General features: G+C 43.5%; 1 protein-coding gene across 2 annotated transcripts in view; it reads right to left on the bottom strand.

The window, feature by feature from the left end:
• The window catches only part of zdhhc14 (zDHHC palmitoyltransferase 14), a gene marked incomplete at its 5' end in the record, with an annotated part of 41,782 nt that extends 29,512 nt beyond the window's left edge, over positions 1 to 12,270 (bottom strand). For both annotated transcript variants that reach the window (XM_079370640.1, XM_079370641.1), the window contains 2 exons: positions 197 to 357; positions 12,029 to 12,270. In XM_079370640.1, coding sequence (XP_079226766.1) covers positions 197 to 357; positions 12,029 to 12,270 — 403 coding nt within the window. The remainder of the gene's footprint in view (positions 1 to 196; positions 358 to 12,028) is intronic.
• Between the last annotated feature and the right edge of the window lie 241 nt (positions 12,271 to 12,511).

Raw genomic sequence — 12,511 nt, 5'->3', positions numbered from 1 at the left:
GTCATTTCTAATACATTTGGCTGTAACCAGGGACTTACACAGAGAGGGATAGTCTGAGATATAAAATATAAGAAGTAGTATGCATGAGAGGTGGTGAAGTGCCCAGGCTGATGTCATGAAACAAACCTCAGTAAAGGGTTTTTGCATGTCCAGAGCTGTTTTTCTCAAGTTTTCAATAATTCAACCGGCGTCTTACCTATTTGTCTCTCGAGGTCAGCTGCTTCATCTGGGGTGGCCCGAGGCAGCACTCCTGGGTCACTGAAGCTGGTTCTCAGCAGAGTCCCCAACACAAAGAGAAACAGCACTCCTCCGACCACTGGGATAACTGGGGTCAGCTTCAGAGCGAGGTAAGGACAACTGGTGGGAATGGAAGAAATGGGGAGAGAGAGAGAGAGAGAGAGAGAGAGAGAGAGAATTAGCAAATAGAGAAAGAGAGACACGTGATTCTGCCTGGGGGGGGAAAAAAAAGTGCATAAGGCCCGAGGTGTAGGCGTTTTACTGTGGTAATAAACCCACTCTTCATAGTGCAAACATTTGTACACAAAACATAACCGTGACACCAAACTGAACTCTAGCAGTGGAAAGAAGCCATTCACATCAAGAGGTGTTAAGACCTGCGACTTGCTGCTTAACACTGATAAACAATAAGTGGATGTAAACTCTTTACAAGCAGGGAGGCATATCACTGTAATCTGTTCTAATGAGACAATCTGGCATAATCCCATTAAATGTTCAATGGTGCAGACTGTTGTTATTACAGTAATCACATTCAAGCTAAAAGGGGCGGGGCACCGGCGGCAGCATCTTTTGACTAGCTGTCAATCATTTCAGAACAAATTCTATTTTAAACATCATTTGGAGGACAGGAAATTTAACAGTGAACACTCACACGCTTGTAAGAGCAAGTTTGGTAAATATTTGATGCACAGCTTTGTTACTTGGTGGGATGTATTATAAGAGGCACACATTGCACTGAGGGATAGAATAGCCCCTCTTTAAACATCGAGTATCATCTTTTTTTTTTTTTTTTTTACAATGATGAAAGTGTTCGAATGACTTTTGTCATCCTATCGCCGCGTCTCACCAGCCTTCAGATGGCAGCACCTCAGGAGGGCAGTTACATCCGCAGATTTGTGCCAACAACAGTTATTCCGGAAAACCATGCCAGCTATATTTAGGCTCGCCATGTTGGAATCCGTCAAAGACATCAAAGTGGATAGGGAGGATGTACAGTAAATATGGACCTTCACCATTAGATTTGCTGATCTGTGCTAAATGGGATTCGAGCATCATCTGCACACGCTCCCTGCTTTCACCTGAACTGCTGGAGAGGCAGATCACTCAGCTCAGTGTAAGGGGTCAGCCAACGTATGAAAGCCCTTATTACTGGGGTTTAAAAGACACACTGGCATCAATTATTCATCCGAACAAACAATTCTAAATCCAAAATATACAACGCCCATGCTGTTTCGTAAGAGTGTTTACGCTGTGACAAACAGGCGCTCTACGACCCGAGTCATTTTCCAAGTTGAGCGGACACTGGCCAGTCCTGCTGCTCCCCGACATCTGGAGTGAGTGAACTCAGCAGAAAACACTGGGATGTCTGGGACATCAGCATGGGGCTTCAGGCAGGACAGCACAAACAGCACTCCAGTTAAAAAACTTGCCTGGTGGGCCAGAGGTTGTTGTGCTGGACGCTGACTGTGTCAGTGTGAGAGACATAGAATACATGTCAGACACTTGCTAAGAGGTCATACATGTGTGTTATTTCTTTGAGGTTCTTCTCCAGTGTGAGTCTGCTAAACTAGGCCAGGAGAAGACAGATCCTCCAGTCCCTAATCAGGAAATTATAATCCAGAACGTTCATCTGAGGTTGAGGCAGGTTTCTTCGTCTTTGTTTCAATATAAAGCAGCTCTGTTGCCCCTGCCTGTCAAAACACTTTCACTGCAAACATTGTGGGTTTAACAGTTGAACAAATCCATTTCTATTTTTTACACATTTATATAACACTGCATACCACACAGCAAACATGATACCACAACCAAGTGTTATTTAATCAGGTTTTTTATACATCATTCATGACAAGAAGTGTTTGGGTATCTAGGTTTAAAAAAGATGAAACATTGAGTTTGAAAGACTTTGCTCCAACCGCTCTAAAGAAGAACAAATAAAGCAATAGCAGCAGCTGTCTGACTCTTTAGTCTGTGCTGAGAGGCCTGTGACGTTTTTTTAAAAATCTCAGTCCCAAACCGTTACGGTACAGGCGTCACGGTCCAATGCAGGCTTTCAAACAAAAACAGTCTAAGTGGAGGCTATTCACACCGCAATCCACTAATCTGCTCCTAACTGTTTGATAACGGCTATTAAACAACACGTTGACCGTTTTAATAAATAGAAGTCGCCATCACCCAGATGGGCCCATTACTGGAGCTAATATCTTTCTGACGCTGCTGCATGCCGAGTCGGCCCAGCACCTGGGGGTGTGTGTGTACGTGTGCGCAGAGAAGTAGGATGAGCAGCTTAAGGTGTTGTGACAAAAACTAAAATAAATTAGGGAATAAAAACCAATGAATTTATAATCTAATATTTAAAACTAGCCTAACCTAATAGAAGAAGCGTACCATCAACCCCCAGCCCACAGGTACAGCCGAATTCTGTGAGAAACACTGGTGTAAAACCAAATCTTATATCTAACTGGGATTTGGGGGGCTTTGTTGCCATGGAGACGGACAGCATCCAATGTCAGACATGGTACAATTTGAAAGGGAATGTGGTTACCCTGGAAACAGCCACAGGAGTGAGCTGTAGGAAGGGGGGAAAAAAAAGAAACAAAGACCTTCAACAAGATACAAGTCGTTTTATGTCGGCTTTGACGTTTAAGAACTCAGCAGACAAACCTAAAGCACACTCAAATTGGCAAATATAACGGCTGCTGTCTGCTGTCACTTTGTATTTTACACAATGCCTATGTTGGCAGCTTCTCCTGATTTCAAAAGAAATCTAAATAGCTTTTTTTTTTACACTTCTGAATGGGCAACAACTATGCTGATGATAGCTGATGTAGCTTGCTGGGGTTTCATGTGACTGCATTAAAAGAGCGTCAAGGCAAGGCCACTCTACCCAGGGCGCCATTCAACAGTTGAGTGAGAAAAGCATTTCTTTTTCATATCATGCAACAAGTTAGTGATGAGTGCAATCACTGCGCACTTAATGACATGTCTTCAGACTCTTTCCTGCCTGCCCGTGTTCTTCTCCGCTCTCTCAGTTGATACGAGGACAATAACATGTAGCACTGAAAGAGTGGAACAGGGGCTCTGTGGTGCAGTCACTTATCTCTGAGTCAGAGGGTCGATCCCAAACTCCTGCAGCTTTATGTCTAAGACACCAAAACAATCCTGCTGCTGTGCCAGCAGCGTGTGATGGGAATGAGGTCGTACGCTTTAATGTAGCATCCTCTGCCACCAGTGTGTGAAGGTGGGTGAATGTTACATGAGGGGTAAAAAGCAACTTTGAGTAGTCAGTAGACTATAAAAGATCTTTACAAGTCAGAAGTCAGTTTATCATTTATTACTAATAAATAAATAATGAAAAAAGTACCGTAAATTCCGGACTATTGAGCGCACCTGGATATAAGCCGCACCGGCTAAAAATAGGTAAAAAAATGTATTTGTACATATATAAGCCGCACTTGATTATAAGCCGCAGGTGTCCACGCTATAACAAGAACTATTTACACAGAAAGACGTGACACAAAGACATTTTTTTAACTTTTAATGAAATACGTACTACTGGTAACATCCGCAAATACGAAGCCTACTGTAAATCCTTTATCAAACAGTGTCTGTAATACGGCTGATGAAAAAGATTACCATAATATATTTCACAGGAAAAAGTCCATCCATTCACTGCCTCAGAATGACTTCATTACTCACTTCCTCAGTCTCTTTTTCGTTGTCGCTGTCAGTGTCAACTTTACGTGCAGCAGCTCTATTTCCTTCTTTGACAGCCTTCTTTAACTTGAAAGCTGCATCATATGTATTTCTCCGTTTGTTTTCCATGATGAGGGTGCGTGCATAAAGCGCAAAATGACTGATATTAAGATCCGATGTGACGAAGTCAAATGTTTTTGCGGCACAAGCTCATTGTCCCGCAAGAAAAATCCATAAATAAGCCGCATCGTTTTAAAAGCCGCAGTGTTAAAAACCGCGACAAAAAGTAGCGGCTTATAGTCCGAAATTTACGGTAAATACATTTTAAATAGACAAAAAACAGCTTGTACACATTTTCACTTCCAGCTTTTATCCACTTAAGGTCCAAAGTGATTGTATTGAGTTAGAAAAAAAGCCCAACTAACATACATATCCCAAACCCTTATATATAAAACATATAACCTTGGTAAGGTAAATCTGATCAACTGCTGATGTTATATGGTAGATAATAACACATAAGGCTGAGTATAAGTTTGAATTATTTAGCACAGTGTGGCATCCCTCAGTTCAGTTTGGTACAGTGTACTGAGCAGGTAGGAGCTTCCCATCATGGACACTCTGACAGATGTCTGAAGAGAGAGTGTAAAGTGGGCGGAGTCTGGACTCCAGACTGAGGAAGCCAGTCCATCCTGTACTCAAGTTTGTGCACATTGGAGGGTGTGACATAAACAACAATGCCTTCTTCCTACCGTCTTTACTCTACTGGAGTGGAAAATCCCCTTATCATGAGTTCCAGTCTAGCAGGAAGTATTAGGAGAGTCTATATTACATATAATCAGATGGTACTGATGGTTTCTTTTGCACATCTCTTAAATTGAAATCGCTGAAATCAGCCCATTTTAGGCTGATGGTCTCTTTTTGAAATAACTAGCAGAATAAATGAGAAATTAAACACAAATGTTCAGGTTCTGTTATTTAGATGAATCATTTTTCTGTATTTGTCATCTGTGGGATTGTAGTCAGGCGATTGTTTCCACAGAATCTCAAAGGTAATCTGTCTACTTCAATGGGGTCTCCCGAGGTATTCCTTCTCAGTCGTCTCCTAAAGGGTGCACTAATCTCAACATTAATCCAACCCAGATTACCGTTATCACATTTCCCATTAAATCCTCTTATAATGCCAGCCAGCTTTTTTAAAAGTCAGCTGGCAGTTAATCTCTGCTTCCTTTCATCTCTGCTTGATGTCACCATGTGAAGCTGGCTTTACTGGACCCTCCTCACTGGCTCTTTCTTTCAGTGTCACCTGAGATAAACTGCACCCTCACTATACCTCTTCAGCAACACACACACCTTTAAAGGTCATCAATATTCTGTGATGTGCAAAAAAAAAAAAAAAAAAGGCCTGTCAGAGGTTTATCATCCATCCTCACATAATCGGCATTTACTTCTTTCTTTAGAGGTTTTTTAAAAAAGACAACAAATTAGAACATTTTAAAATGTCAGAAAAACTGTGAGTGACATCATCTTATAGCAGATTCACACATTATGAATATAAATGTCATGACATACAAACAATGAAGTTTTATGTTTGTATTTAAACTTGTTTTTGTAGCCAGTGAGGCTAAATCAAGATTGGCGCGCCACAAATATAAATCCTTCTTTGACAACCTTTGAGAGGAATTTAATGTGAAACTGTTGTGTTGAGAAACATCTATCGTGGGCGTGACTGTTCAAAGAATGTGAACAAAGACTCTGGTGCAACAGTTTACCTTAAGACACAAAAGCTGAATTCTTATTTTGCCTGGACATGCAGCAAACACATTTACTCTTCTTCTGGAATAATGTGCAGAAGTAATATTGTAAAAGGACGAACAAGTCACCCTTTCACTGCATTCAGTCAGTATCAACTAAACAGCCTGAAGCTGGACTTCTTTTCTGAATGGACCACAGAGCGTCTGTATTTTCCGAGTCTTATGGAACTACAGTGACAGTATATTCATCAAGTTTTTTATGGGGTCAAAGGGTCTTCAATCCAAAAGATAGAGGGGAAAAAAAAATCCACGACGCCCTGTAAGGAACGTTGACTGCAGCCTACTTCCATCAACAGTATGCTCAATGTGCCACTTCATTCATGAGCTCAGGGGAAGCTGGAGGGGGAACAGAGGCGAATGGCCTCTGTTTGCCCCGTGTACAGAGGCTGGAGCCCTCGAAGCGGGCAGGACTTCAGACACTGTAAGTGTGATCACGAAAGCCCCGTTTCCACACAGCAGTCCGGTACAGATCGGTACGGTTTGGTTCGATTAAGCCTGATCCCGTTTGCGTTTCCACAGCCACCCGTGCCCTATTTGGTAGGTGGCGTGTAAGCTGGACGACGATAGCTGCTATGTAAATAGCGTCATATGATAGCAGCTAGCAGCTAACCGCTAACAGCTAACTAATACATTCAGCATAGGAGAAAAACGCAACACAAACAAAACCAACGCTGGAGATATCCAGCAGTTCATCCACTTCATTGGCATGTGATTCTTTATTACAAAAACTCAATCAAGCTTTGTTTCAGAGGAGGCTTTGCGCCGCGAGGAGAAACACAGACGTAAACAATCAGCTGTGTATTACACACGGAGTTGTTTTCTTTGCCAACGTAACACGGGAAGTGACGATTCATTCGACCAATCAACAGACTGCAGTGTTTAGCTCCACCTTTCCGGGTCGGCTCCACATTCTTGGCACCCCAACGGAAGGGTCCCAAAAAGTGGGATGGTACGGATCGGTTGTTTGGGAATCTTTCCCGGGATTAGTCTATGGAAACGCCGCAAAATGCGCGCCGTACCGAGACGAACCGAGCCGGACCGCTCGGTGGAAACGGGGCTGATCACTAATAGTGGTGCTTTTCTTGCCTTTCCAGGTAGCCATCGACAAACGTGCTTCTGCTCAGCCAGTCAAATGCTTTCCTCAGGGCAGGCACTGCAAAGTGAACAAAAAACAGTCACACTGGAGGAGTCAGCAGACGGCAAGTCTCAGAATCTCAAAGTGAGAAACTATGTCAGGGAGGGAGAAGTCGACATGTTGTGCTCAAAAATTAGAAAAGAAGACAACAACAACAACAAAAAGGAGACATTTTCAGTACTCTCACATGATCATTTCCCCCACGAGCACTCAATTTTGCGATTGTTAAATATGGTAATGTCAAAAACCACTTCGAGTCAAAGCACCCGTCTTTTGAGCATTCGTACCGTCTGATCAGAGGAATCAAACAAGAGTCCAATCTGATCTGACGTGCCGATCAACACAGCAGGCTGTAATCTGCTTCCAACAACAGGACATTTAATCTGCTGTGATATGACTGAATCAGGCTTGAGCAAACATGAGAACTTCTTCACAGCAACATGTGAACCGAAACTACGTCAACAGTTTTTCAGTTCAGTTTTGAAAGTCGCATTGTTGAAGCAAAGGAACGGTACGAGACATTTCTGTCTCACAGTAAATCTTCAAGTTATGAACTGAAACGTCCAACGTGTCGTTAAGTTAACAGTTCCCCTCGTTCGTTTTTGCTGTATGCAAACACTCGGCAGGTAACAGTTGCTCAAAGTACACAGAGCTTTGTAAACCCAAAGGTATGGAAATTAGACAGAACGACAGACGATGCAAAACCAATAGGACCAAACATGCAGCAGACAGAAATACTGCTCCCTAACTAACCACCGTTCCTTCTTCTGTCAGAGCCCTCCATTTCATCATGCAGGGCTAACATGGTTGGCATATCTATTAATACTGGATATGACATTTAACTTGGTGATTTTTCTGTGTTTTTTTACTGGAGACAGCTCAGAGTGAGAGATGAACACAAACGCTCTGAGGTGTTGTATAAAACGTAAGTTTCCAAAATCTATGTCAGAATAAACCGCAGCACGTCTTATCATAATGAAGAACGTCACATCCACACACACACACACACACACCAGGGTTGTAGGCGAGTCACCACACCCCGAGTCCAAGTAGGGTTTGAGTCACCAGAAAAAGAATGTGAGTCAAGACCAAGTCGAGTCCCCAAAGTCTCCTCAACGTTGAGTCTGAGTCCAGGATGGGCTTCAGTTCTGCACGTAAGCTGATTTTTAAATCTCCATTACCTGCCAGCCTTTGTATTTATTCTGTCCCGAGGTCTTCGAGGACGTTTTATTTTTAAATCACATGGCCAAATCCTCATTAAATTATTATAAATGGTGTTGAGCGAAGCCAGCTTTCCAGAATGATCTCGACACCGTTTGGTATGAACGTTCAATTCAGCCGTTTTCTTTCAAAACACACAGACAAAGACGTTTGCAGAAACTGTCAATGTTTCCATGTGTGCAGAGAGATGTCACGGCGAGTATCATAGGGGCGGTTTCAAATTGTCTGAAGTAGACAGGGAGGAAGAAAAATCTCCAGAAAGGACCGACACACTCGAGGCATTTAAAAGGACATTTTGAAAACAGCTCAGACGACGCTCGGGTTATAAAAAGTAGGCTCCAAAATATTTCACTGCATGAACCTCGACTGACATTAGATACTGACTGAACCTGTGAGCATGTCTGAAATAATAAATGAAGTTACATTGCCGTGCGTGCTACATAAAAGGCACTGTGTCCTTTAAACAGGGAGACGCACTGACAGCTGCAACCCACCCCATTAACATTTTATTAATTCAACGACCCCGTTCAACCTACTCACAGTGGGATTCATGTGAACTGTGCGTCAGTGGCGCGTCACACAAACTGTTGAACAGGTGAACAACAGTGCGGGCGTGAAACTTAATAAATCCTGTGAAGAAATAGTCACACAGTCTTCATCAATGAACAAGTCAAACGTTCCATTCAAGTTCAATCGATTAAAACCTGGAATTATGCGACACAATCACTGGGAAAGTGGCGTGCTAATGCACCTTAAAGGCTAGTCGCCACCCGACTTTGAAGAGAGGAAGATAAAGACGACGAACAGCCAATCATGTCGCAGACTCTGGATGGGCGGGCTCACAGACGTTTGGAGTAGAACAGAAAAATAAGCCGTAGCTACACTGAAGAAAACACTCAGCCTGTGTCAGCTCCAGAGTTTAGTGTTGCATCCCAACAAAACAGAAACAGTGACGGCAGCCGGCCGCTCACAAAGGAGTTGGTTGGTTGTGCAATAAGCACAAGGTCGGTGGCTCCAGCTCCTTCTGCCCTCAAATCAAAATGTGCTGGACGAAAAATAAACAACGATTGTTTTCTGACGGCCAGACAAGCACAGGCCATCCATCCAAGCCAGTGTCTGTGTACATTAAGAGCAATGCACACGCAGCCTGAAAATAGTCCGACAGTAAACCTCAACACCGCTCGTCCAAAGTGTCAGGACTTCACTTTACTGTGGTCTCACATGAAATCACACAGCAAAACAAAAAAAAAACACCACCCCAAACATCTGCCTGACTTGACTTTCATGACACATAAGGGAGATAAGGCAACATGTGCAAAAGCAACACACATGGACGTCCGCAGGGCGGCAAGCCACACAACAACAAACAGAGCAAAGTCTGCGGGTCACTAACAGAGTTTATTGTGCATGGCTGAGCGGCCCTCTGACAGGCAGAGAAAACAAGCAAAAACCAAAAAAACAGAGACGTCGGGAAAACCGCCGGTGAACACCGTGTGTGCTCGCCTCTCTCCGTCCCTTAAATACTCGCCATCTGTTGACTCTTTCTGGATTTCACAGATCAGAACGTCATCTTTAAATAGAAACGGACCAGGTGTCTTCGTAGCACAGCCTCATTTCGGGACTATAACGGGATACAGAGGCAATTCAACAGAAGGATCCCTCGCAAAACTGAATGAAGAGCTGTGCTTCACTATGCTGACAACTGACTGTGGGGTTAGAAAAGCATCTAATGGAAACACATTACAGCTAATGACAACAGAAGGCAGCGTGCAGGTCTGCTGACTATCACCCTGTCCGATTAATGTATGCTTTCAGCTGAGAGGAGCGGGGAGGGGTGGAAGGGGAGCCGGCAGGAGGCCTGGGGACATACACAGTTGACCAGAGAGGACAGATCTAAGCTGAAATGTGGCTTTGGGGTTGCATCGTGATCCTGAAAAATGTCCCCTGTAGTCACAACAAACAGAGGGCAGAACATTGGGCTCCATTGACTAGCCTCAGTGTAGGAAACGAAGCTATCCGAGGAGAGAAAAGGTATCATCATCAGGAAGCATCTGGCACCCTCCATGGGGGGTGGGGGGGGGGGGTGCAGGGGAACACCGGGTTCAAGATGGACCCTGCAGTATGTCTCCCCTCCTGTTGCAGTCAACGGTTCTTTTCGTAAAGACTTTGGAGGTTTGATCCTGCAATGCCCTCCCTCTAGCATCGTGCTCTTTGCTCGTGGGTTATATGTCTGCATGTGCATGTGCTGTGAATGTATTGATAGAGGACGTGGTCCAGAGGTCAGAATGGATGTGCAGCATTGGATCAGTGAATGACTCGCAACACAAATAACACAAACTGGAACTGACAAAAAAAAACCCTGGTTAAGAATATTTTTCATTGAACTGCTAAATGATTTGATTTTAGACATTTCACAAGATATATCACAACCTCCAAGTACTCAACGTGTCATTTTGTATATCAGTGTAAGACCAACAGGGGGAAAAAAAGGTCTTTGTTTTATAGGGTGCAAAATAAAGACTAATCAGAATATTTCACACTCTAAAATACGAGACAGGAAGTGTGTTATGCTTCTTCAATAAATATCTAAAAAAAGGTAAGCGGACTAAGATTGTTGACAGAAATTCTTGAGTCTTCTGATTCATCCTAAAATCAATAGGCATGGGTTGTCGCCACAATCCAGACACAGAACAGCAGCCATCAACCACAGCACATATTTTGCTTATGAAGCGGTCTCTGGCCTTAAAGCACTTCAGCCTGATAAAGACCGTCCGATTGAGCAACAAATCTCCAGCTGGAGCAGGAGTCTTATCTAGCATAGATGGGGTTTCTAAGATGATAGATGCCAGTGCATTAACTCTCTCCTGATTTTCCTGAGTAATCAGTCTCTCTCTCTCAAAGGTTCTACACCCGAGCACTCAGGTCAGTGTGTGTGTCTACATGCTGCTGCTTGCACTTCAGACCCAGCTGGGCTCGGATGAGGTGAAGATGAGAGGTTGGATGAGACGGTTACGACACTCTGCCCGTTGATTACAGGTTTTTCTAGCAGACAACAAAGACTGAGCGCTCCTTTTGGGATTTTCGGGCTGTGATTAAGGGACTGTAAGTGTGCACACATCGGCACGCTGACACTGAAGCCCAATCTGAAAGTCATTCAGTCAGAGTAGTATTAGTCAGGCATATTCGACAAGTAAGGACATTGCTTAACAGAACGACAGTCTGGGATTTGGTTTCTCTGGAAACAGATTAAGACAGACGAGAAAGAAAAACTGAAAATCGACTCTCTGCTTAGTTAGCATGTTGACATTATCCAGTTTGAATTAAATACTCTGTACATACAGTCCTCCTGGACAACAACCCTGCAACAGGGTAGGATTCAGTATCCTGCTTGAGGATACTTCACTTAGGTTCATGTTGGTCCACTTGAGTAGTTTGAGGACAAGCCCTTTAGCAGGAAGATACTCTAAACAAGACCGGCATACCAAAAGCAGCTATGTTGAATCGTCATTAAAAAAAACCCTACAGTTCCCCTTTTAACATGTGCAAGAGCACCGATGAGACATAAACTAATTTAAGGAGGAAAGCTGCACCTTTGAAACTCAACCACATAGAAGTTCACATCAGCTGTGACACACGAGTCTGCCTCTTGTCAGATAATCTAGCCAATGTATTGTCTTGTACATTTCTAAAACAGAGAAGCCTCTGACTAATCCCCGACCAGTTTTACTGACATCTCTCTGAGCCAAGAGAAAATCATAGCGATGGCCGTGACATAACTGACCTATATCTAAACTTTTTTTTTTCCTCTCCCTCTCTCACAGCTGAGCTCATGAAATGAAATCTGTAATCCACAATGTCACTGTGCAAAAGTAAATAACACATGGGAAGCAAGATGAAAGAGTAGGCTACACACATCCAAAAAGATACTTACTCAAAAGTGAAGAAAAGTCCACAAGTCACTAGAATGAGGACAAGGGTGAGGTAGAAAACCCCTGTCTGCTTGGCCATCATAATCCTCCCATCGCAGTAAAACTTATTTCGACCTGGGAAGGACTCCCACTTCCTCTTCTTTGGGGTCTTTTTCTTGTAAGGGGTCTCCATCGGTGTTGAGCTGCGAGTGCTGATCTGACTGTACTCGCACTCTCTCATGGACTCAGACACCCCGAGATGCATCAATGTCTGCTTCAAATCAAACCCGGGACAGGTGTTGCCTCTGTGAAGAAAGAGAAACCGTGTCAGTCTGTACATGATGAGGCCTGGAGTCAGTGTCGGGAAGAAAGTTTGTGAAGTGTTTAACACACTTCCTGTTATTATAATATCAAGCTAACCCTCAGTGCATTTCAAGTAGCTTGTTGAAAACCACTGTAAAGCTACAACTAAAGCCCAGCATGTGGGCAAAGCTTACGGCACATAA

The sequence above is a fragment of the Symphodus melops genome (genome assembly GCF_947650265.1).
Source record: "Symphodus melops genome assembly, chromosome: 19".
Classification (NCBI taxonomy): domain Eukaryota; kingdom Metazoa; phylum Chordata; class Actinopteri; order Labriformes; family Labridae; genus Symphodus; species Symphodus melops.
The sequence above is the reverse complement of the archived record's forward strand: the minus strand, read 5'-3'. Positions and strand labels throughout refer to the sequence as shown.